Source organism: Bombina bombina, chromosome 3 (assembly GCF_027579735.1).
Source record: "Bombina bombina isolate aBomBom1 chromosome 3, aBomBom1.pri, whole genome shotgun sequence".
NCBI lineage: Eukaryota > Metazoa > Chordata > Amphibia > Anura > Bombinatoridae > Bombina > Bombina bombina.
Genome location: NC_069501.1, coordinates 942,997,376 through 943,023,928, shown reverse-complemented (window position 1 = coordinate 943,023,928; position 26,553 = coordinate 942,997,376). Strand labels below are relative to the sequence as shown.

At 43.9% G+C, this 26,553-nt stretch overlaps 1 protein-coding gene across 3 annotated transcripts in view; it reads left to right on the top strand.

Moving 5' to 3' along the window:
• Positions 1-19,920, top strand: part of MTRF1 (mitochondrial translation release factor 1) — a 69,646-nt gene extending 49,726 nt beyond the window's left edge. For all 3 annotated transcript variants that reach the window (XM_053707963.1, XM_053707966.1, XM_053707964.1), the window contains one exon: positions 19,634-19,920. In XM_053707963.1, coding sequence (XP_053563938.1) covers positions 19,634-19,768 — 135 coding nt within the window. In that variant the 3' untranslated portion in view covers positions 19,769-19,920. The remainder of the gene's footprint in view (positions 1-19,633) is intronic.
• Positions 19,921-26,553: the final 6,633 nt, after the last annotated feature.

Here is a 26,553-nt window from a genome sequence, read left to right as displayed (position 1 = left end):
CTTTCTAATTCCTGTTTTTCTTGTGCAGTCTTAAGCCATGGAGGATTCCAATGTCGGGACTATTTTTATATCAGATCCTGAGTCGTCCTCGGGTGAGGATTGTAATTCTGAGTCGTCCTTGGATGAGGACCGTAATTTAGCCCTGTTATTGCAAGTCTGCCAATCTTGTCTCTCGCACCAGGATAGTTTGCCGGGTCCCTCAGACTCAGGGGATCCTGGGCCTTCCGAGCCATCGGCCTCTGGGGGCCCTGCTCCTCAGGAAGCGCCGTCCCAATTGCATATTCCTTTGAATGTCCCCGATGTTAATGTCCCCTCCGCGCAGGGTGGATTGTTTCTCCCGGAGATGGCGGGACATTTGCGATTTAATATTTTAATGGCACTGATTCACTTGCAAGACCCTGAAGTTTTCTTGCAGTTATGTGCCTGCCTATTCTGGGTGTTCAGGCCGTGAACAGCACTATACTATTCCCCCTGGGGTGTTTGTTCCCCCTTGTTGTTCTTTACGTTATAGGATTGTGCGGCTGCGTGTCCTATTAAGACAACATTTTTTTACTTATTGGGGGATCCTTTCCTTTATGGTCTGAGGACTTCTTAGTTCTCCCAAGGTTTTTCGAGATAAGCTAGTGGGGATGTGTCTCACCCCGGTCGGTCTACTGTGAGCTTTCCCAGTCCTTTTGTTCTGGAGGTTATGGTTTCCGTTTGGCAGGTCCTGCAGAGACATAGTTCCTTCTGGGCGGATGCCTGCGGGTGCCCTCGTTTTTCTTTTATCCAGTCCGGATTATTTTTCTTCTGTGTTTCCTATAGGAATTCTGGGATCGATTGATTTAAGTTCTTCTATGGAAGTTGTTCCCGGATTTCTTCGGGAGTTTTGTGTGTGACCTGTTACTTGTTAGTGACACATGTTGTGCCTGGCTGGTCCGGCAGGACCTGCTGATTCTCTTGTTCAGTTATTTGTTTTTATACTAAAAAAAAAACACGCGGAAACACTTGGGCTGGCCCCTGTCAGTCCGCATCAGACGTCGGGACCGGTGGTATTCCACCGCTTCCTTTCACATCCCTGATCCGAGGGGTGTGGTCCTTACCGCGTGGAGCGGTTAGGTCCCTTTTAGCTACTGTGATGGTTCTCCTAGGGTCTTTGCCATCGTGTAGTTTAGGCTGTCATGCGGAGGTGGCTAATGTCCTTTACCTCCGCCGCTGGGAGTTTTTTAGGTTCTGATAGGATTTTGGATTGACTTCTCTGGTGTGTCACTGGTGCCCTGGTCGTCTTTATCGCCCCTTGGGGGTTTGTGCTCGCGGTGGGCTCTGTTTTTGGAGTCCTGTGCCTCAGGGCTACTGATTAGGTTTTTTTTTCCTATCGGACTTGTGCTGCGGTGTTTTTCGCAGTATCTCTTGTGGGATTTTGATTCAAGGTGCTTGTCCTTGTTGAGATAGCCTGCCAGCGGGTCCGGCTTGGGGCGTGTTGCCTTGGGCGCTTACTTATGGAAGTCTGGTTTCCTCCTTATGATTCCGTTGTGGATCTTGGGGGAAGAGTCTAGGTTTTTTGCAGTCTAGCCCTTTATCCTATCCGTATGTCCCTGTTATACCCCTGGGTTTTGGGGTCGGGTCAGAATGGGTCCTATCGTCTCCCTTTTAGGGATTCTGGGGTATTTTCGGTTTCATACCTTTGGGGAGGATGGACTCTGGACCTTTTTTTTAAGGGGTTCCCATTTCCTATTCCTCTTTCGTGTCTAAAACTAGCTCTAGCTCGGTTTGACCTCTTTTTCCCCTTGGTCTCTGCCTTCTGCAGACTTTATCGTGTTCATGGGTTGAGCTTTTTGGTTGCCTTTCCGCTTGGTTAAGGGGGCTCCAGCGGTTGCTCTCAGTCTTGACCCTTTTTGTGGGGTTCTGCAAGGTCTGTATTCCTTTCTGCCCTAGGATTTGACATGTGCTCCCTGTCTCGCGTTTTTTTGAGGGACTCTTGTCTCTCTTGGATTAGGTTTGCTGCCTAGTAGTGGAGGATTGCTGTTTGGAAACAGCTGCAATTGGCAAGCTATTGAGCCTAGGTGGCCTAGTGGTTAGCTTGTCCATCTAGCAAGCTGCAGTTCTGGAGTTTGTACTCAGCTGCAATTACTTGTTAATTTATATCTGATGCCTGTGGGCTTACCCTTAGGGATTGTGTCCTCAGGTCTCTGGGGTTCTTTTCTGGTGTCTGGTTGCTTTTCCCAAGTATGCCTGGTGGTCCTTCACTTCCTCTTGTGTAGGGGTGGGGTTCGGTTGGTCAACTATTTTGGCCTATGGTTAGCTTTGCTACCCAGCTTGCAGAAGGTTGCTGTTGTCTCCAGGGCGACGGTTGCTTCTTGAACGCTAGCATGCACTTTAGGGTCCCTTGTGAGGCAATTTTTCTGAACCCTCTGGGGGAGTTGGATCCTTCGGATCCCTTTGTTCAGAAAGGTTGATTCAGGAAGGATGTCCCGCTGTTCAGCGGTCTATAGTGGTGTAGTGTGGATCTGTGCAGTTTCAGTTGCGCAGGAGCGGCTGTTTCATATCCATTTTAGGATGGGGGCTCTGCTTATTTTCTTAGGAATCAGTTTTTTTAGGTTGGTGCCTTTATTGGTCCGCCTTTTACCCTCCCGTTTTGGCATTTTGTATCCTCTTTGGCTTGGGTATCAATTTCCCATAAGTAATGAATGCGGCTGTGGACTTTTTCTCATTAGGAAGAAAAACATAAATTATGCTTACCTGATCATTTTATTTTCTTCCGTAGGAAAGAGTCCACAGCCCCCTGCCCTTTTTTTTTAGGTGTTGTTGTTTATCTTCTGGCACCCTTTCACCTTGATTCTTCTTCCACTGTTCCTTGTTACTCGGCTGAATGACTGGGGGATGAGGGAAGTGGGAGGAGTATTTATGCCTTTGGCTGGTGGATCTTTACCTCCTCCTGGTGGGCAGGTTCTTATTTCCCATAAGTAATGAATGTGGCTGTGGACTCTTTCCCACGGAAGAAAAGAAAATCATCAGGTAAGCATAATTTATCTTTTTTGTTTTTTTTGTGACTTCCATCGGAAGTAACAACCATCGCAACCAGAAATTCGCTAGTATCATAAATCCCAGAGAAGAAAAAATTTCCTAAAAGGAAAAGTCTATAACAGTCTCGAGCTCTGCAAAGAAAACCCATCCTAATTGGATCAAAAGAAGTAGGCTGCACCCGCAGGTGAACGCCAAGAAAGAAAAATAAAACACTGACAGGGCCAGCCTGTCATGGACAAGAGCTCAGAACTCGGATTAGATACACAAGCAAAAGACAGTCAGGATGATCCACATCCCTCCCCTCATCTAGCGCTGTTCGCCATCAGAATCAGAAGACGGAGGATCCAGAGGCAAATGAAGACTAAAATCCTCCCAAGCCTCCAGTACCTGCCGCAGCAATACACGCAGGAACGTCAGACTGACTCTAAAGGCAAAACTCATCTCCGTCGAGGCATCTGAAGGCCCCAATCCTGCCGGCTGTCCCCCTGAAGCCTCAGAGGGAACCGCTCCCCAGAGGAAAGACCCGCCAGGTAAAGAGGACACGTATAAGGTCTTTGCTGGCTCTCAAGAAGCTGTAAATGCGCCAACGGCACTAATATGGCCATGCGTAACCAAGCAGCAACCTCTGGTGGAAAGAAACCTCCTTCCGGAGAAGGGGTAACTGAATTTGGGACAACTGCTTGTGTAAGAACAGAAAATTCCAGGGAACACGCCTCATGGGACACAGAATCTTCAGAGGACGATGGCTCAGCTGTCTCCAATCTCTCCCCAGAGGCAGAAAAGAGCACTCTATTATGGCATACGGAACATAAATGATTGTGCTTGATTACCCGGGCTTCCATACAATCTAAGCAGGAAACAGAATCTGAGTCAGAGAAATCCTCCATAACTTGACCAGACAAATTTGGACAAAAATAATTGACACCTCACACCCCTAATGGCTGGGGCACTCACCACCTCCAATGACCCAGACAAGTAGAGAAAAACAGGTCCTCTCCACCGCTACTCGGTCACAATACAGAAATGGAGAATGAAACCGTGACCACGCCCGGTCACGAGGTGCGACATGTAGGCCAAAGAAATGCACGCCAGTCTACAAGAACTGCGTAGCTCTAAAAAATTGTACACTCAGTAATAGCCAAGAGCCCCAACATTTCTACACATAAGCAGACAGAATCACATAACAAACATGATTAAAGTCCCCCACTGCTCAATAACGCCCCTCAGGAGATATTAACCCTTGATTCCATAAAGATAAAGGAGTCCCACTGAGACCCTGTCTTCTATCATTTACATTCATTTTACTTTCATTGTGGATGTAAACGATCTTACCGGAATCTATGCCGTGGAACAGTAACACGGTCCTTCAAGTTTGACAGATAGTGGCGTTGCTTCAGACATGGACTTGAGTGAAGAAAGCAGACAGTGAAACGCGTCAACGCTGATTGCTTGTGGAGCTGTTAATATGAGTCGGGATGGTTTCGCAGAAAGACTCTCCCTGCATCTCCAGACTCTAACTTTCACCCATGCTCTCACTGAGAGGCTGACAGGATTACTTAAAACTCCCGTCCCATCTCGAAGAGTACTACCCTCCATAAGAGACTATTCCGTAATCTTCTAACACTTCTCTGCCAGCCTCCTGTGACGAAAGGCAAACAATGACTGGGGGATAAGGGAAGTGGGGGGAGGTATTTAAGCCTTTGACTGGGGTGTCTTTGCCTCCTCTTGATGGCCAGGTTCTGTATTTCCCAAAAGTAATGAAAGCTTATGTCTGTAGTTATTAATAGATTTACATAAGTTTGAAAATGGAGAGCTGAGTCATATGTGAATATATATATTTATATAAACAGGTGTGGGTGTGGGTGTAACATGTTTAACAGCTGCTCTTTCATATGCATGGTAGAAAACAGAGTATTATAAAAAGGACAGTTTATTAGGCTTCTGCCCAATTGCTCTTTGCTGAATCTAATAAATTATTGCAAATGTTAATTAGGACAGATTATGATGAAATGTCACTAATATCCATTAGAGCTTCTGTATGTTGGATTAATTATTCTACTGAGCCACTGAAGAAATGGCATATACAGAGTGCATCTAAGCACACAACTGAGTGTATATGAAATGTATCTACTTATTTATCCTAGAGATAAACAGATATTCTGTATTGTTTAATGTAGTCCAATTTCTAAATGACCTGCTCCCATGCATTATCATTGCCATTAATATCGGTTATGAAGTTTTCATTTGAGGAACCTAAACTGATCACATTGTGCTATATTATGGTGACTGACGCTATGCAGCACTGAGTCAAAATATCATAGATCAGAAGTTTCAAAGTCTTAGGCAGTGAGCCTCCCCTTTGGCGAAAGCTTTGGCAAAAAAATAGATGTTACTACATTTATGACAGACTTTAAAAAAGGAAAGAAGTTCAGAAGTCTTTACTATTAATATATCATGGATACATTCTAAATGTAGAAGAGAAACCACATCCAATGTGGACTGCAAACAATATTGTTTATCCACTCTTAATACAGTACAAATGAACACATATTAAAGAAAAACTAATATACAAACATACAAACTCATACACAAACACACACACAAGCTCATACATACATACACACACACACACTCATACATACACACACTTATACACACACACACAGAGAAACATACATACATACACACACACACACACAAAAACATACATACATACACACAGAGAAACATACATACATACATACATACACACACACACTCATACATACACACACTTATACATACACACTCATACATACACACACACACAGAAACATACATACATACACACAGAGAAACATACATACATACACACACTCATACATACACACACACCATTATGTATTCTTCTATAGCCCCTTATAAGCCGAACTGCGTTATACTAGTATTATTGTTAATCATATTATCACTGAGATTTCTGCTTCTGCTCTACAATTACAGACCAAGTTACATACACTGACTGTTTTAACTAACACAAATTAGCACAGCCATTACTTGCTACAGGATACGTCAAAAGGTTTCACGTACTATAGACAAGTATTTTGGCATAATTATTTAATGTATTTATGTATTTATAATCCATATATATATATATATATATATATATATATATATATATATATATATATATATATAGTTTTATTTTCCTTTTCTTATTTTTTTTCTTATTCTTTAGTGCTCTGCGAAACAGATTGATGCAGAGGCTTTTAGAGAGAGAACAAAGGGAACGTGCAAGGAGTAGTAGCCACTAAAAACAAATAAAGATTGTACTTACAACTTGCCCCACCGGTCATTTTCTGCGCCTGGTTTCAGCGCAATCGTCTCACACACACATAGGGAATGCCATCTCAGCCTTGTTTTCTTGGACACTTATGAGTTAGGCATGTTGCAGGGTGTGCAGGGGGAACATGTATTGAGCCTCTGGACATCACATGAATAGTGCTGATGAACAGCACAATACATGTTCCTCTCTGCTCACCCTGCAGCATGTGTAACTCATAAGTGTCCAGGAAAACATGGCCGAGGTGGCAACTCTACACACACAGTACTGAGCAGCTGCCAGAATCTAAACATACCTAAGTGTGCAGAGGCTTTTTAAGCAAATAGCTGCTTCTTCTCCCGCGCCTCCCCTGATCTGCTCCTGCTCCCCCTAGGGAGACGCGCCCTACAGTTTGAAAACCGCCGTCATAGATCATTCAAAAGAGTTTACGATTTTCCCTAACATTTTTTTCTAATAAAAATGTGTTCTTTTATTTAAAGGAAACAAGTCATTCTTACCAAGTCCAACTTTGCATCTATTGAATTTAAATTGTTTATACCTATATGTCAGAACAAGGACATATGGTCGTCGGGCTAGTTCTATTGGGATAAATCCTAACAAATATAAATAAGGATACGTCATATAACATGCTGATTCAAGCCGCAGAAGTAACATATAGGCCTCTAGTTATCAAGCTCCGTAAGGAGCTTGATGGCCTCTGTTTCTGGCGAGTCTTCAGACTCGCCAGAAACAGCAGTTATGAAGCAGCGGTCACAAAGACCGCCGGTCCATAACCTGTCCGCCTGCTCTGAGCAGGCGGACACACATCACCGAAAATCAACCCAATCGAGTACGATCGGGTTGATTGACATCCCCCTGCTGGCGGCCCATTGGCCGCGAGTCTGCAGGGGGCGGCGTTGCACCAGCAGCTCTTGTGAGCTGCTGGTGCAATGCTGAATACGGCGAGCGTATTGCTCGCCGTATTCAGCCATGTCTGTCGGACTGATCCGCTCTGTCGGATCAGGTCCGACAGACATTGATAACTAGAGGCCATAATGTCATCAGGGTAAACAAATACAAGTGGTAAATTCATCATAAGGGTATTTACATACACATGGCAATTGGTATAAGCTACATAAGCGTGTCAGTACAACCTAAAATTTTAAGCTGGAGAAATACTTAAACCTAATTTCAGGATATTTATGGGCTATGAGCAGAATGGAGCCTTGGGGTTCATGTAGCAGGGTTTAGCCTTATAAGACAGGAGTTTCTATGGTGTCATTCACATCGGATCTCATGATCGTAACGTTGGCGATTTTTTGTTGTTGGTGGCATTGGAGGGCTATTTTGCTTTTATTAATGGATATTCCAGTTTTGCTCTAGGGGTTAAATTTTTCACAATCGTGGCAGTCAGTGCCGATTTGCGTGCTTAGAGACTGCAGTGGGCGGGCCTATGCAACAATTAACAGCAGTAGTGGATAATTCTATAGCAAATCTTTTATCCAAACTGCCAGCATTTCAGAGAAAGTGTGATTGTTCAGTTTTAAATACAGATAAAAGGGATGAACAATCAGACACTGACGATGCTTTATCTATTTTACCCTCACATCAATCAGAATTGGCTGTGAGGGAAGGGCTGTCTGAGGGTAAAATTTCAGACTCAGAAAAAATTTCTCAACAGGCAGAACCTGATATAGTAGCATTTAAGTTTAAGCTAGAACATCTCCGCGCTTTGCTAAAGGAGGTATTAGCTACTCTGGATGACTGTAATTCTATGGTAGTACCAGAGAAGTTGTGCAAATTGGACACATTTTTAGAGGTCCCAGTGCACGACGACGCCTTTCCAATACCCAAAAGGGTAGCGAACATAGTGGAAAAGGAGTGGGAGAAGCCAAGTGTACCCTTTGCCCCACCTCCTATATTTAAGAAAATGTTTCCCATAGTAGACCCTAGAAGGGACGCATGGCAGACGGTCCCGAAGGTTGAGGGAGCTGTTTCAACACTAGCGAAGCGCACCACTATTCCTATAGAGGACAGCTGCGCTTTCAAAGATCCTATGGATAAAAAATTGGAAGGATTGCTTAAAAAGATTTTTGTTCAGCAAGGGTTCATCCTTCAACCAGCTACGTGTGTTATTACTGTCACTTCAGCGGCGTCCTTTTGGTTCGAGGAACTAGAAAGGTCGCTCCAGAAAGAGACTTCCTATGAAGAAGTCATGGACAGAATTCACGCATTAAAATTAGCCAATTCCTTTATATTGGATGCCGCCTTTCAAATAACGAAATTGGCGGCGAAAAACTCAGGTTTTGCTATAGTAGCGCGGAGGGCGCTTTGGCTAAAATTCTGGTCGGCAGATGTATCGTCCAAGACTAAGTTACTTAATATTCCTTTCAAGGGTTAGACCCTTTTTGGGCCGGAATTGAAGGAAATTATTTCAGACATCACTGGGGGTAAGGGCCATGCCCTCCCACAGGATAGGCCTTTTAAGGCTAAGAACAAGTCTAATTTTCGTTCCTTTCGCAATTTCAGGAACGGACCGGCTAATAACTCCACTGCCGCTAGACAAGAAGGTAACGCGGCCCAGCCCAAACCCGCTTGGAAGCCCATGCAAGGCTGGAACAAGGGTAAACAGACCAAGAAACCTGCTGCTGCTACCAAGACAGCATGAAGGGGTAGCCCCCGATCCGGGACCGGATCTGGTAGGGGGCAGACTATCTCTCTTCGCTCAGACTTGGGCAAGAGATGTTCCGGATCCCTGGGCACTAGAGATAGTCTCCAAGGGATACCTGCTAGAGTTCAAGGGACTTCCTCCAAGGGGAAGGTTCCACCTGTCTCGCTTATCTTCAGACCAGATAAAGAAACAGGCATTCTTACATTGTGTAAGAGACCTATCAAAGATGGGAGTGATAAACCCAGTCCCCTCCGGGGAACAAGGTCTAGGTTTTTACTCAAACCTGTTTGTGGTTCCCAAAAAAGAGGGAACTTTCAGGCCAATTCTGGATTTAAAGATATTAAACAAGTTCCTCAGAGTTCCATCCTTCAAAATGGAAACCATTCGGACAATCTTGCCGACAATCCAGCAGGGTCAATATTTGACTTCCGTGGATCTAAAGGATGCGTATCTGCATATCCCAATCCACAAAACTCATCATCGGTTCCTGAGGTTCGCCTTTCTGGACAAACATTACCAGTTCGTGGCTCTTCCATTCGGTTTAGCCACCGCTCCCAGAATTTTCACAAAGGTGCTAGGGTCCCTTCTAGCGGTCCTAAGGCCGAGGGGCATCGCTGTAGCACCTTATCTAGACGACATCCTAATCCAAGCGTCGTCTCTTTCCAAAGCAAGGGCCCACACAGACATTGTGTTGGCTTTTCTCAGATCTCACGGGTGGAAGGTGAACATAGAAAAGAGTTCACTGTCACCGTCCACAAGGGTTCCTTTTCTGGGAACAATAATAGATTCTGTGGAAATGAATATCTTCCTGACAGAAGTCAGAAAGAAAAGCTTTTAAACGCTTGTCGAGTTCTTCATTCTATTCCTCAACCCTCCATAGCTCAGTGCATGGAAGTAATAGCACTAATGGTCGCAGCAATGGACGTGGTTCCTTTTGCTCGAATTCATCTAAGACCATTACAGCTGTGCATGCTCAATCAGTGGAATGGGGACTATACAGACTTGTCTCCCCAAATTCAAGTAGACCAGGTAACCAGGGACTCACTTCTCTGGTGGTTGACCCAGGATCACCTGTCTCAGGGAATGAGTTTCCGCAGACCGGAGTGGGTCATCGTCACGACCGACGCCAGCCTCTTGGGGTGGGGCGCGGTCTGGGACTCCCTGAAAGCTCAGGGCCTATGGTCTCGGGAAGAGTCGCTTCTCCCGATAAACATTTTGGAACTAAGAGCAATATTCAATGCGCTCCTGGCTTGGCCTCAGCTAGCGGAAGCCAGGTTCATAAGATTTCAGTCGGACAACATAACGACTGTTGCGTACATCAATCATCAGGGGGGAACAAAGAGTTCCCTAGCGATGAAGGAAGTAACCAAGATCATCCAATGGGCAGAGAATCACTCCTGCCATCTATCCGCTATTCACATCCCAGGAGTAGACAACTGGGAGGCGGACTATTTGAGTCGTCAGACTTTCCGTCCGGGGGAGTGGGAACTCCACCTGGAGGTCTTTGCTCAGTTAACCCAATTATGGGGCATTCCAGACATGGATCTAATGGCGTCCCGTCAGAACTTCAAGATTCCTTGCTACGGGTCCAGATACAGGGATCCCAAGGCGACTCTAGTGGATGCATTAGTGGCGCCTTGGTCGTTCAACCTAGCGTATGTGTTTCCACCGTTTCCTCTCCTTCCCAGGCTCATAGCCAGGATCAAACAGGAGAAGGCCTCGGTGATTCTGATAGCTCCTGCGTGGCCACGCAGGACTTGGTATGCAGACCTGGTGAATATGTCATCGGCTCCACCATGGAAGCTACCTTTGAGACAGGACCTTCTAGTACAAGGTCCATTCGAACATCCAAATCTAGTTTCTCTGCAGCTGACTGCTTGGAAATTGAACGCTTGATTTTATCAAAGCGTGGGTTCTCGAATTCTGTGATAGATACTCTGGTCCAAGCCAGAAAACCTGTGACTAGAAAGATTTACCATAAAATATGGAAAAAATATATCTGCTGGTGTGAATCCAAGGGATTCTCCTGGAGTAAGATTAAAATTCCAAAGATTCTCTCCTTTCTCCAAGAAGGTTTGGATAAAGGGTTGTCAGCTAGTTCTCTAAAAGGACAGATTTCCGCTTTATCTGTCTTGTTACACAAACGATTGGCAGCTGTGCCAGATGTACAATCTTTTGTTCAGGCTTTGGTTAGAATTAAGCCTGTTTTCAGACCCATGACTCCTCCTTGGAGTCTAAATTTAGTTCTTTCAGTTCTTCAAGGGGTTCCGTTTGAACCTTTACATTCCATAGATATTAAGTTATTATCTTGGAAAGTTCTGTTTTTGGTTGCTATTTCTTCTGCTAGAAGAGTTTCTGAATTATCTGCTTTGCAATGTAATCCACCCTATCTGGTTTTCCATTCAGATAAGGTTGTTTTGCGTACTAAGCCTGGTTTTCTTCCAAAAGTTGTTTCCAACAAGAATATTAACCAGGAAATAGTTGTTCCTTCTCTGTGTCCGAATCCAGTTTCAAAGAAGGAACGTTTATTACACAATTTAGATGTTGTTCGTGCTTTAAAGTTCTACTTAGAAGCAACAAAAGATTTTAGACAAACCTCATCTTTGTTTGTCGTTTACTCTGGTAAGAGGAGAGGTCAAAAAGCTACTGCTACCTCTCTCTCTTTCTGGCTGAAAAGCATTATTCGATTGGCTTATGAGACTGCCGGACGGCAACCTCCTGACCGAATCACAGCTCACTCTACTAGGGCTGTGGCTTCCACATGGGCCTACAAGAACGAGGCTTCTGTTGATCAGATATGTAAGGCAGCGACTTGGTCCTCTCTGCACACTTTTGCCAAATTCTACAAATTTGATACTTATGCTTCTTCGGAGGCTATTTTTGGGAGAAAGGTTTTGCAAGCTGTGGTGCCTTCCATTTAGGTAACCTGATTTGCTCCCTCCCCTCATCCGTGTCCTAAAGCTTTGGTATTGGTTCCCACAAGTAATGGATGACGCCGTGGACCGGACACACCAATGTTGGAGAAAACAGAATTTATGCTTAACTGATAAATTACTTTCTCCAACGGTGTGTCCGGTCCACGGCCCGCCCTGGTTTCCTAATCAGGTTGAAAAAGGTTTTTTTCTTTATACACTACAGTGACCATGGCACCCTATAGTTTCTCCTTTTTCTCCTAACCGTCGGTCGAATGACTGGGGGGCGGAGCCAGAGGGGGAGCTATATGGACAGCTCTTGCTGTGTGCTCTCCTTGCCTTTCCCTGTGGGGGAGAATATTTCCCACAAGTAATGGATGACGCCGTGGACCGGACACACCGTTGGAGAAAGTAATTTATCAGGTAAGCATAAATTCTGTTTTTTTGTAAGAAGAGGAAAAATTACATATTTATCGCTTTACTATTTTGGTTTTATTTATAGCTATGGAGGAAGATTTAGCTTTTTCTATGGAGGTTACTAATCCTCCCATATTACAATCTGACAAATGTCTATTTTATGAAGAGGCCAAAGTTTGTACCCCTGCACAGCCGTGCTCAGTATGCTTGAGTTCTGTTTTACAATCTAGATTCTAAGGATCTAGGTCTGCCTTTGCTACTTCTCATAAGATTAACCCTTCAGAGCCCTCCACCTCTCAGGACTCTGTTGTCTAGGATATGCCATATTTGTTTCCTCAATACCGTCCTTTAATGTTGCACATGCAGTACCCTGCGGCACAGCACAGTCTTCTACTGGAGTAGTTTGTTTACCAGTGGACTTTGCAGCGCAGATACAGTTGGCTGTTTCTGTTTCACTGAATGCCTTTCCTGCCTCTGGCAAAAGAATGACAAAGGTTAAACATGTTTCCTCGAGACCGAGGAATCCGTACTCTTTTAGAGACTGCATTGGTCAACCTAGCTCAGCATTGTGAGGATGACCATTCATCTGCAACTTCTGAGGGTGAACTCTCTTTCTTCTAACTTCCTGCTGAGGACAAGTTAGAGGAATCTGAGGAGATAAATTTCAGGTTTAAACTGAAACACCTTCACTTCTTACTTATAGAGATCTTCTCGACTCTGGATGTTCCTGAGCCTACGTCAACTGAAGAACTGAAGATTCTTAAGCTGGATATGGTCTATCAGACCAGGCCAAAAGCTCCTGAGGTTTTTCCAGTCCCAGCTCGCATGGAGGACATTGGCTCCAAGGAGTGGGAGAAGCCGGGGATTTCCTTCTCCCGTCTCCTATTTTCAAGAGGATTCTCCACTCTGGCTAAGCGTACTACTATTCCTCTTGAGGATAGTATCTCCTTCAGGGACTCCATGGACAGAAAGATGGAGGGGTACCTAAGGGGGTTATTTATTCAAATTGGTCTTCTCTTTCAACCTGCTGCGGGTATAGCAGCGGTTGCGGAAGCCGCCACCTTCTGGTGTCACTCTTTATCTGAGATGGTTCTAGTTGAGACTCCGCTAGAAGACAATCAGGAACGGATTAAGGCCCACAAGACGGCCAATTCCTTTATTTGTTATGCCATAATGCAGATCATCTGTCTTAATGCTAAGTCTTCTGGCTTTGCTGTCCTTTCTCGGAGAGCTCTCTGGTTAAAGTCATGGTCTGCTGATATGGTATCTAAATCCAGACTTCTTACCTTAGCGTTCAAGGGAAAGACATTGTTTGGTCCTGGACTGGATTCCATTATTTCCACAGTGACTGGGGGAAGGGTGCTTTCCTCCCTCAGGATAAGAAATCTAGATCTTACGGTCAACAGTCTGGTTATTTTCTGTCCCTTTCGTGCTAACAAGGGACAGAGATCCCCGGCTTCTTCCAAATCGGACCAATCTAAGAGTAATTGGAAACCTAGTCAAACCTGGAACAAGAGCAAACAGTCCAAGAAGCCCTCTTCTGACAACAAGTCTGCATTAAGGGGCGGCCACTGATCCAGGATCGGATCGTGTAAGGGGCAAACTATCCTTTTTTTCGGTACGCTTGGTTTTGGGATGTTTAGGAATCCTGGGTCTTGGACGTTGTTTCCCAAGGATACGGGTTAGATTTTTTTCGATCTCCCCTCCAAGATGCAGATTCATCCTGTCATCATCAAAGCCAGAGAAAAAGATGTCCTTTTTTAATTGCGTAGGGGAACTTACTTCCCTAGAAGTAAATGTCCCAGTGCTCCCCTAAGAATGGGGTATTGGTGGTTTTAGTTAAATCTGTTTGTCGTTCCCAAAAAAGAGGGAACGTTTTGTCCCATCTTAGACTTAGTGTCTCAACTAGTTTCTGAAGGTTCCCTCATTCAAGATGGAGACTTTCAAATCCATCCTTCCGTTAGTCCAGGAAGGTCAATTCATGATGACTATAGACCTGAAGGACGCATATCTGCATGTTCCGATTCACAAGGATCATTTCCAATTCCTACGATTTGCCTTATTGGACAATCATTACCAGTTTGTAGCTCTTTTATTTGGTATAGCTACTGCTCCAAGGATCTTTACGAAGGTGTTGGGAGCTCTTCTTGTGGTGCCCAGAGCACGAGGAATCGCCACAGCACCTTACCTGGATGACATTTTGGTTCAGGTTCCATCATTTCATTTAGCAAGATCTCACACGGACATGCTACTGTGTCTCTTACGTTCCCATGGTTGGAAGATAAATCTGGGGAAGAGCTCACTTGTTCCAATTGCCAGGGTGTGTTTTCTGGGCACAATCATCGATTCGGTTTCCATGCAGATCTTCCTAACAGATCAACGCAGAATCAAGCTCCTTTATTCCTGCCGCTCGTTACAGTTCACTGGTTGGCCTTCAGTAGCTCAATGTAAGGAAGTGGTGGGTCTCATGGTAGCTGCCATAGATATTACTCCTTTTGGCGCTTCCATCTGAGAACTCTACAACTATGTATGCTCAGGCAGTGTAAGGCGGCTACTTGGTCCTCTTTACATTTTAAAAATTTTACAAATTTGATGTGTTTGCCTCTGTGAAGGCTTCTTTTGGGAGAAAGATGCTTCAAGCGGTGGTGCCTTCAGTTTAGGTGGCCCACCTTGTCTTTTTTTCCCTCGCTGTTCAGCTTGGGTATTGGATGAATGTGTGGACTCTCCCTGCCATTAGAATTTATGCTTACCTGATAAATTATTTTCTTTCTTTCCACAAACCCGCCCTATGATTTTTAGTCAGGCGGTCCTTTTCTTCTGGCATCTCTATACCCTTGGTGTTTCTCTTACTTTTCCGTTTCCTTGGCTGAATTATTGGGGATAGGGTAAGTGGGAGGGATACTTGTTGCTTTGGCTGGGGTGTTTTTGCCTCCTCCTGGTGGCCAGGTGTTGTATTCCCAACAGTAACAAATGAATTTGTGGACTCTCCCTGCCAAGAAAGAAAATAATTTATCAGGTAAGCATACTCTGTATATGCCATTTCTTCAGTGGCTCAGTAGTATAATCTGAGTTTTTTGTGCTACGGCACACACCTGGGATATAATTATTATGATTATTTTTCTCCATCCAATAAAGTACAGCTGAAAAGGTGATTAAATATGAATGGTTAACCTATTAAACTGGAGATAGTTCACCTCCTAATAATTTCATAATTATCTATGTATTTCTAATGGTATATAACTAAATCAGTCATTTTTTTTATATAACTGGTAACACAAAATTCTATAAAATTCTTCTACATCGCCCCCAGGCAATCTGCCGTACTCTATTGATATGTGGGAAAGGGAACTGGGAGTCATTATCCTACCTCAAACGGCGCTTAATATGTTTTCTAATACTAGGAGGGCCTCTGCCTCCATCTTAGAGATTAACTATAAGATACTCCACTGTTGGTATCTGACCCCCAGAAAGCTACACCGCTTATTCCCTAAAATTAGTAATCGATGTTGGAGGTGCGGACACGTCGGGATTGGTATGAGTCACATGTGGTGGTGGTGCTCACAAATCAACCATTACTGGTATGACATTATGAACGAAGTGGAATCTAGAATAGGCGCCCCAATTCCCCTTGACTCTCAGATATGGCTCTTAAATAAGCCTGTACACCTCCCCTCTAAATACTTAATCCCACTATTTAGGATCTTTACAAACAGTGTCAAGATCATTATAGCGAAGCTCTGGAAATCTAAAGAAAATCCAACCATGATTATGTGGAAAAATAAAGTTACTGAGCTGTTGGAACTTGAGGAATATTCTGCATATAAAAATGGCAATATAGATAACTTTCTAGTAGTGGAAACACTGGAGAGCAATGAAGGCTAGCTTGGAACAAATTTGTCCAAATTTCCCTAAATTATGTATCATAACCCGGGAAAAATACTGTTTTCCATAGAAACAGGATAGCCTTATGCATGTCCCAGGCATTTTTAAATTCCTTTACAGTCTTTGGCCTCTAGTTATCAAGCCGTCAACCACAAATACGCTAGAATTCCGCAGCGTATTTGTGGCGAGGCTGATTCGCCTTAGTTATCAAGCCCTACTGCCCGGCAAAAGTAGAATCTAGTGACGTAAGCTTCGATCCGCCGGACTCAGTCTGACACAGATCGATGCTTACGTCACTACAGATGATCCGAACGCAAGTTCGGCACAATCTGACTACTTTTGGTAGTTATCAAACTACTACCAGGTACGCTCGCCACTATTCTGGGCCAGTGTACCTGGATTTCAATCCGCCACCCTGGAGGCGGCGGCTCCCATAGGAATCAATGGGAGTCTGACCATAGCGAAAGCTCATGTTCGCTGCTGCCCGATATCCCATTGATTCCTATGGGAAATGTCTACACCTAACACCCTAACATGTACCCCGAGTCTATCAGCCAATAGGAATTAAGGTAGGAAAAATCTGATTGGCTGATTCAATCAGCCAATCAGATTTTTCCTACCTTAATTCCGATTGGCTGATAGAATCCTATCAGCCATTCGGAATTCGAGGGACGCCATCTTGGATGACATCATTTAAAGGAACCGTCATTCGTCGTTAGTCCGTCGGCCAGGAAGGATGTTCTGCGCCAGAGGTCTTGAAGATGGAGCCGCTCCTCGTCGGATGGATGAAGATAGAAGATGCCGCTTGGATGAAGATGTCTGCCGGTCCGGATGTTCTCTTCTGCCCGGATAGGATGAAGACTTCTGCCGGTCCGGATGTCCTCTTCTGCCCGGATAGGATGAAGACTTCTGCCGGGGGGGTTTGGGTGGGTTAGTGTAGGGGTGTGTGGGTGGTGGGTTTTAATGTTGGGGGGGTTATATTTTTTTTTTTTCAGGTAAAAGAGCTGATTACTTTGGGCTAGTGCCCCGCAAAAAGCCCTTTTAAGGGCTGGTAAAAGAGCTGATTACTTTGTAATGTAGAATAGGGTAGGAACTTTTATTATTTTTTATTTTTTTTATTTTATTAGGGGGCTTAGATTAGGTGTAATTAGTTTAAAATTCTTGTAATATTTTTTCAATTTCTGTAATTTAGTGTTAGGTTTTTTTTGTAATTTAGTTTAGTTTATTTAATTGTAGGTATTTGTAGCTAATTTATTTAATTAATTTAATGATAGTTTAGTGTTAGGTTTAATTGTAACTTAGGTTAGGATTTATTTTACAGGTAATTTTGTAATTTTTTTAGCAAGGTAATTATTAAATAGTTAATAACTATTGTACCTAGTTAAAATAAATACAAAGTTACCTGTGAAATAAAAATAAATCCTAAAATAGCTACAATGTAATTATTAATTACATTGTAGCTATATTAGGGTTTATTTTATAGGTAAGTATTTAGTTTTAAATATAATTAATTTAGTTAATAAGAGTAATATTATTTAGATTTATTTAATTAATATTTAAGTTAGGGTGGTGTTAGGGTTAGTGTTAGACTTAGGTTTAGGGGTTAATAATTTTATTATAGTGGCGGCGGTGTAGGGGGGCAGGATAGGGGTTAATAGGTATTATGTAGGTGGCGGCGGGGTCCGGGAGCGGCGGTTTAGGGGTTAAGCAATTTATTTAGTTGCGGCGGGGTCCGGGATCGGCAGGATAGGGGTTAATAAGTTTATGTAGGTGGCGGCGGTATAGGGGGCGTCAGATTAGGGTTTAATAGGTATAATATAGGTGGCGGTGGGGTCCGAGAGCGGCGGTTTAGGGGTTAATATATTTATTATAGTTGCGGCGGGGTCTAGGTGCGGCGGTTTAGGGATTAATATAGTGTAGTGTGAGTGCTTAGTGACAGGGGTATCAATAAAGCTGTAAAAAAGCCGAATAGCAGCGAGATTGATGAGTGATAACTATCACAGTCTGCTGCTCATCGCCCTGTACTTGGTGCGCGGCTTTTTGACAGATTTATTGATAACTTTGGTGAGCGTATTCAGTTCCGCGGCGGCGATGTGAGGCGAGCTTAGGCGAGCATATTGGGCCAGCGAATGCAGGTAAGTAGACAGCTTCATAACTAGAGGCCTTTGTGTTTACCACCTCAAATGGAAGTTAATTCCATGAATCCACCACCCTTCCTTTCTCCTTAAGTGAATTAGGCACTTAAACCATTTCGTTTTTAACTTGTTACTTATTTCTTAGACATGTTTTCTGTTGTTTATGTATGTACTTACTTCTTGATACTATGTATATTCTGCTTCATCCAAATAATTTGTGAGTCTGGGATTGCGACTTGTTTTATACATTCTGATGTACCATGATTGTATTTCTATGTTACGAATATTGTATTGCTTGAACAGACTCCTTCAATAAAAAGATATAAAAATAAATCAATAACATATGCACTTCAAATAAAAATGCAATTTGCTGATCAATTGTTCAAATGGAAATATGTTTGTTATGCTTTACAGCACTTTTTTGCAGCAATTTGTATATACATAATATATCAATGATTAAGATCAATATTCAGAGGTAAATTACATATTATTTTAGCTGGCAAAATAATTAGTTTACATTGCATTGTTTTGGAGAGTTTAATTTTGAGTATAGTGTCCCTTTAAAAGTGCTGAACTAATATGGTACTTTTGACTAAAGAAGTAGCAACTAGGCATTTGGCAGCTTCATTAGCTATCGAATGCGTAAGTAGGCGGCGGCTTGTGGACTTTGACTATATTCAGAGCCAGATATATGCTAGTAAAAGATCACCACACTAACATCTGGATTTGCACAGATCTTTCACAAACATAAAGCTCTGAAAATATCCAAAGTCCACGAGCTGTCATGATTCAGATAGAGCAGGCAATTTTAAGGAACTTTGTAATTTACTTCTATTGTCAATTTTTCTTCGTTCTCTTGCTATCTTTATTTAAAAAGCAAGAATGTAAAGCTTAGAGCCAGCCCATTTTGGCTACATTTGGCTAACCAATAAGCAAGAGTAACCCAGGTTCTGAACCAAAAATGGGCCGGCTCCTAAGCTTTACATTCTTACTTTTTAAATAAAGATAGCAAGAGAATGAAGAAAAATTGATAGAAGGGGTAAATTAGAAATTTGCTTAAAATTGCATGCACTATCTGAATCATGAAAGGAAAAATGTGGGTTTAGTATCCCTTTAAGCTGCCGAATGCCCATGGCTACAACATATTGTTACACAGTAAATGGCTGCTGAGGGGTAAAATTGGGTAATAAGTAGTATAAAAATATGGTGCATGTTGTAGGCAAAAAAATGGTTAAGAGTTTATGCTCTGTTTATTATGAAATTGTTGATATACTGTATATCTCTTGGTGATACTTAATTTTTGTATCCTTTGCAGGAGTTCCTGAGTGGTGAGCAGCTGTTTCATGATCTTATAAACAGATTACAAGAATCCGCTGATACAGAAGCTCTTCTTGAGCTTATAGAAAAGAATTCATCAGAACAGAGAATACATACACCAAACCAGACCTGACAATTTATTTTTTTGCAAAGCAGAAGTAATCCTGATGTTGTTTTTGGTTACCTATAAGAAACATTTGTGTTAGGTGTTTTAAATTGACTTATGACAAATTATAATTATGTATCATGTTTATTTTATAATAAAATTGTTTGTTTTTTTTGTTAGTGGTAAGTGTTCTTGTATGAGTGAGAACTTTAGACCCTTTCACTAACATATTTTGTTGTTGTTTTTTCTTTTTTTTTTTAAACCTTTGAATATATTTTGTCACTTGTTGCATTTTCAGGATCAGCTGAAATTATTTATACATATATTCATACATACACACAGACAATATATACACACACACAGAAAATATACACACACCACACACACACACAGACAATACACACACACACACAGATAATACATACACACACACACACAGACAATACATACACACACACACAGACAATACATACACACACACAGACAATGCATACACACACACAGACAATACATACACACACAGACAATACATACATACACACACAGACAATACATACATACACACACAGACAATACATACACACAGACAATACATACACACAAACACACACAGACAATACATACACACACAAACACAGACAATACATACACACATACACACAGACAATACATACACACACAGACAATACATACACACAGACAATACATACACACCCAATACATACACACACAAACAGACAATACATACACACAGACAATACATACATACACACACACACAGACAATACACACACAGACAATACATACACATAGTGATGTTGCGAACATAAAAATTTGGGTTCGCAAACGGCGAACGCGAACTACCGCAAAAGTTCACGAACGGGCGAACCACCATAGACTTCAATAGGCAGGCGAACTTTAAAACCCACAGGGACTCTTTCTGGCCACAATAGTGATGGAAAAGTTGTTTCAAGGGGACTAACACCTGGACTGTGGCATGCCGGAGGGGGATCCATGGCAAAACTCCCATGGAAAATTACATAGTTGATGCAGAGTCTGGTTTTAATCCATAAAGGTCATAAATCACCTAACATTCCTAAATTGTTTGGAATAACGTGCTTTAAAACATCAGGTATGATGTTGTATCGATCAGGTAGTGTAAGGGTTACGCCCGCTTCACAGTGACAGACCAAACTCCCCGTTTAACGCACCGCAAACAGTCCATTTGCACAACCGCAAACTCCCCATTTACACAAGGTTGGATACCAAGCTAGCCATGTCCCGTTCCTTGTCCTCACTGATGTCATTGAAGGTCTCTTCCTCCACCCAGCTACGTACAACACCAAGGGTCCCCGAAAGGTGACAACAAGCCCCCTGAGACGCCTGCTGTGTTTGGTCTTCCACCTCCTCAAAGCCACCTTCCTCCTCTGACTCCTCTTCTTCAGACTCCTCTCTCTGCGTTGCCTCTCTCTCTGCGTTATTATAAGGTGTGTTAAGTAGTACTATTCCTATCAGTTTAATCCCTGTTATGTCCCCTATCAGGGGACGTGTATATGGCATCGATTTTAGGAACCGGGAGATGGAAAAAGATGCTTGGTCGGTCCTCCTACTTTAAATTTGGGGCACTGCACGTGCAATCTAATGTGCCACCAGATAGGAGTGGTGTGTTAATTTGTACTATTCTTATCAGTTTAATCCCTGTTACGTCCCCTATCAGGGGACGTGTATATGGCATCGATTTTAGGAACCGGGAGATGGAAAAAGATGCTTGGTCGGTCCTTCTTCTTCAAATTTGGGGCACTGCGCGTGCAATCTAACGTGCCACCAGATAGGAGTGGTGTGTTAAGTAGTACTATTCCAATCAGTTTAATCCCTGTTATGTGTCTTTTTCTTTTTGGTTTGGTTTTTAAAGCCACAGTGCAGCACCAGAGGCCATAAAAATTAGGCATGTACACATGCCTGAAAAATTAGGTATTGTGTCAGCCGCTGCTGTAGCAGCGGCCAGAAAAATTTGTTTGTTTCCCAGGCAGAAAGTGCCCTAAAACATTGCGGCTTGAACCCTAGTTGGTGGCGGATAAGTCACGCAAGTTATCCGGCATTCAGAGATCAAATACAGCAGTGTGTGGACCATTTTTAGCCCAAGGCAGCTCATCTCATCAGGCCTTTTTTAGTCGAATGTATCGCCCACTGTCAGTCCCTTCGGGATCCATCCCTCATTCATCTTAATAAAGGTGAGGTAATCTAGACTTTATTGACCTAGGCGACTTCTCTTCTCAGTGACAATACCTCCTGCTGCACTGAAGGTCCTTTCTGACAGGACACTTGAAGCGGGGCAGGCCAGAAGTTCTATCGCAAATTGGGATAGCTCAGGCCACAGGTCAAGCCTGCACACCAAGTAGTCAAGGGGTTCATCGCTCCTCAGATTGTCGATATCTGCAGTTAGGGTGAGTTAGTCTGCTACCTGTCGGTCGAGTCGTTCTCTGAGGGTGGACCCCGAAGGGCTGTGGCGATGCGTAGGACTTAAAAAGCTCCGCATGTCCTCCATCAACAACACGTCTGTAAAGCGTCCTGTCCTTGCCGGCGTGGTCGTGGGAGGAGGAGGATTACTTTCACCTCTTCCCCTGTTGGATTCCCATTGTGCTGTGACATCACCCTTATAAGCTGTGTAAAGCATACTTTTTAATTTATTTTGGAACTGCTGCATCCTTTCCGACTTGCGGTAATTCGGTAACATTTCAGGCACTTTATGCTTATACCGGGGGTCTAGTAGCGTGGACACCCAGTACAGGTCGTTCTCCTTCAGCTTTTTTATACGAGGGTCCCTCAACAGGCACGACAGCATGAAAGACCCCATTTGCACAAGGTTGGATGCCGAGCTACTCATGTCCCGTTCCTCGTCCTCAGTGATCTCACTGAAGGTATCTTCTTCCCCCAAGCCACGTACAACACCACGGGTACCAGATAGGTGACAACGAGCACCCTGGGATGCCTGTTGTGGTTGGTCCTCCTCCTCCTCAAAGCCACATTCCTCCTCTGACTCCTCTTCCTCACAATCCTCTTCCAGCGTTGCCGCAGGTCCAGCAAGTGATGCTGATAAGGCTGTTTCTGGTGGTGATGGTGACCACAACTCTTCCTCTTCACACTCATCTACGGCCTGATCCAGCACTCTTCGCAGGGCACGCTCCAGGAAGAAAACAAATGGTATGATGTCGCTGATGGTGCCTTCGGTGCGACTGACTAGGTTTGTCACCTCCTCAAAAGGACGCATGAGCCTACAGGCATTGCGCATGAGCGTCCAGTAACGTGGAAAAAAATTCCCAGCTCCGCAGAGGCTGTTTTAGCACCCCGGTCATACAAATAGTTGTTAACGGCTTTTTCTTGTTGGAGCAGGCGGTCGAACATTAGGAGTGTTGAATTCCAACGTGTCGGGCTGTCGCAAATCAAGCGCCTCACTGGCATGTTGTTTCGCCGCTGGATATCTGAAAAGTACGCCATGGCCGTGGTGGAACGCCTGAAATAGCCACACACCTTCCTGGCCTGCTTCAGGACGTCCTGTAAGCCTGGGTACTTATGCACAAAGCGTTGTACGATCAGATTACACACATGTGCCATGCACGGCACATGTGTCAACTTGCCCAAATTCAATGCCGCCACCAAATTTCTTCCGTTGTCACTAACCACTTTGCCGATCTCCAGTTGGTGCGGAGTCAGCCACTGATCCACCTGTGCGTTCAGGGCGGACAGGAGTGCTGGTCCGGTGGGACTCTCTGCTTTCAGGCAAGTCAACCTCAAGACGGCGTGACACTGCCATATCCGGGATGTGGAATAGTACCTGGGGAGCTGGGGGGGTGCCGTTGATGTGGAGCAAGATTTAGCAGCAGAAGAGGACTCAGCCGAGGAGGTTATGGAAGAGGATGGAGTAGGAGGAGTAGAGGAGGTGGCAGCAGGCCTGCCTGCAAGTCGTGGCGGTGTCACCAACTCCTCTGCAGAGCCACGCATTCCATGCTTGTCAGCCATCAGCAGGTTTACCCAATGCGCAGTGTAGGTGATATACCGGCCCTGACCATGCTTTGCAGACCAGGTATCAGTGGTCAGATGGACCCTTGCCCCAACACTGTGTGCCAGACATGCCATTACTTCCTTTTGCACAATCGAGTACAGGTTGGGGATTGCCTTTTGTGCAAAGAAATTTCGGCCGGGTACCTTCCACTGCGGTGTCCCAATAGCTACAAATTTTTTGAACGCCTTCCCATGACTCAGTTTCTTTTGGCACAGGTTGCAAATGGCATCGCTGTTGTCAGAGGCAGACACACAAAAAAATGCCACACTGCTGAGCTCTGCAATGACGGCATTCTGGTGGTGGCAACAGCATGCGTTGATTGGCGTGCTGTCTGGCTGACCCCGGGTGCCGATGCATGCTGTCTGACTGTGCCACTAGCTCCTTGCGACGACCTCCCCCTCCTTCCAACTCGTCTCCTCCTCCTCTCTGTCTCCCCATCTGAACTTTCCCCCTCTTCTTCTTCTCTTCTAGCGGGCACACACGTGACATCCACGGACTCATCGTCATCATCAACCGCTTCACTTGTATCTGACAACTCAACAAAGGAAGCAGCAGCGGGTACAACATCATCATTATCACACCGTACGTCCATGTGTGTAATGCTGCCTGACTGAGACATATCCCTGTTATCTACATCCTCTGGCAATAATGGTTGCGCATCACTATCACTCATTTCTTCCAACTGATGTGTAAATAACTCCTCTGACAGATCAAGTGAAGCGGCTGTGGTGCTAGTGTTGGTGGTGGCAGCAAGCGGGCGAGTGGTAACTTGAGAGGTGCCCGAAGCTAAGCTGGAGGAGGATGGTGCGTCAAGGTTCCGAGCGGAAGCTGTAGAAGATTGGGTGTCCTGTGTTAGCCAGTCAACTATGTCCTCAGAACTGTTCGAGTTCGGGGTACGTGACCTCTGAACATTGGGCATTATTCTAGGGCCAAAGAGAATCACAGCACCACGAACACGACGGCCCCTGCGGGGTGGCCTGCCTCTGCCTGTCATTTTTTTTTTCGATTAGTGGTACTATGCGTGCAAGCTACTGTGACAACAAATATGAGTGGCACTGTGCACTGGCAGAAGTTGGCAGAGTAGACGCTGTAGGCCTGACTCACACGCTTGCAGACCACTAACTGCTATTCAATCTATTACAGTCAAAATTGTATTTTTTTTTTTAAATGTACACTACTGTTACACCAGATATGAGTTGCACTGGGGTGACACTGTGCCCTGGCAGGCAGGCACTGAAACGCACACGTGTGAAGGAAACTGACTGCTATTACTTAACACAGTCAAAAAAGTGTTGTTTTTTTTAAATTTAACTACTGTTACACCAGATATGAGTGGTGGCACTGGGCAAGTGGCCACAGTATACACTGTGAGGCTGACACACGCTGGCAGGCAGGCAGGCAGGCAACGGCAATTAGATTACACAGGGAAAAAAAAAAAGCAGACTGATGTTCTAGCCCTAAAAAGGGCTTTTTAGGGTGTTGTCCTTACAGCAGAGATCAGATGAGTCCTTCAGGACTGTAGTGGACACTGAATACACTAGCCTAGCTATCGATTTCCCTAGTAAATCAGCAGCAGCTACACTGTCCCTCCTCTCACTAACAATGCAGCTTCCGAATGAATCTAAAATGGATGCTGTCCAGGAGGTAGGAGGGTCTAGGAGGGAGGGTCTGCTGCTGATTGGCTGGAATGTGTCTGCTGACTGTGAGGTACAGGGTCAAAGTATTACTCAATGATGACGAATAGGGGGCGGATCGAACATCGCATATGTTCGCCCGCCGCAGCAAACACGAACATGCTATGTTCGCCGCAAACTATTCGCGACATCACTACATACACACACAGACAATACATACACACACAGACAATACATACACACACACACAATACATACACACACACACACACAATACATACACACACACACAGACAATACATACACACACAGACAATACATACACACACAGACAATACATACACACACACAGATAATACATACACACACAGACAATACACACACACACACAATACATACACACAGACAATACATACACACACACAGACAATACACATACACAGACAATACACACACACAGACAATACATACACACAGACAAAACCTATACACAGACAATACATGCACACACACAGACAATACATACACACAGACAAAACATATACACAGACAATACATGCACACACGCAGACAATACATGCACACACACAGACAATACATACACACACAGACAATACCTACACACACACACAGACAATACATACATACACACACAGACAATACATACATACACACACAGACAATACATACACACACAGACAATACATACACACACAGACAATACATACACACATACACAATACATACACACACACACAGACAATACATACACACACACACAATACATGCACACACACAGACAATACATACACACACACAGACAAATACACACACAGACAATACACACACACACAGACAATACATACATACACACACAGACAATACATACATACACACACAGACAATACATACACACACAGACAATACATACACACATACACAATACATACACACACACACAGACAATACATACACACACACACAATACATACACACACATAGACAATACATACACACACAATACATACATACACACACAGACAATACATACACACACACACAGATAATACATACATACACACACAGACAATACATACACACACACACAGACAATACAT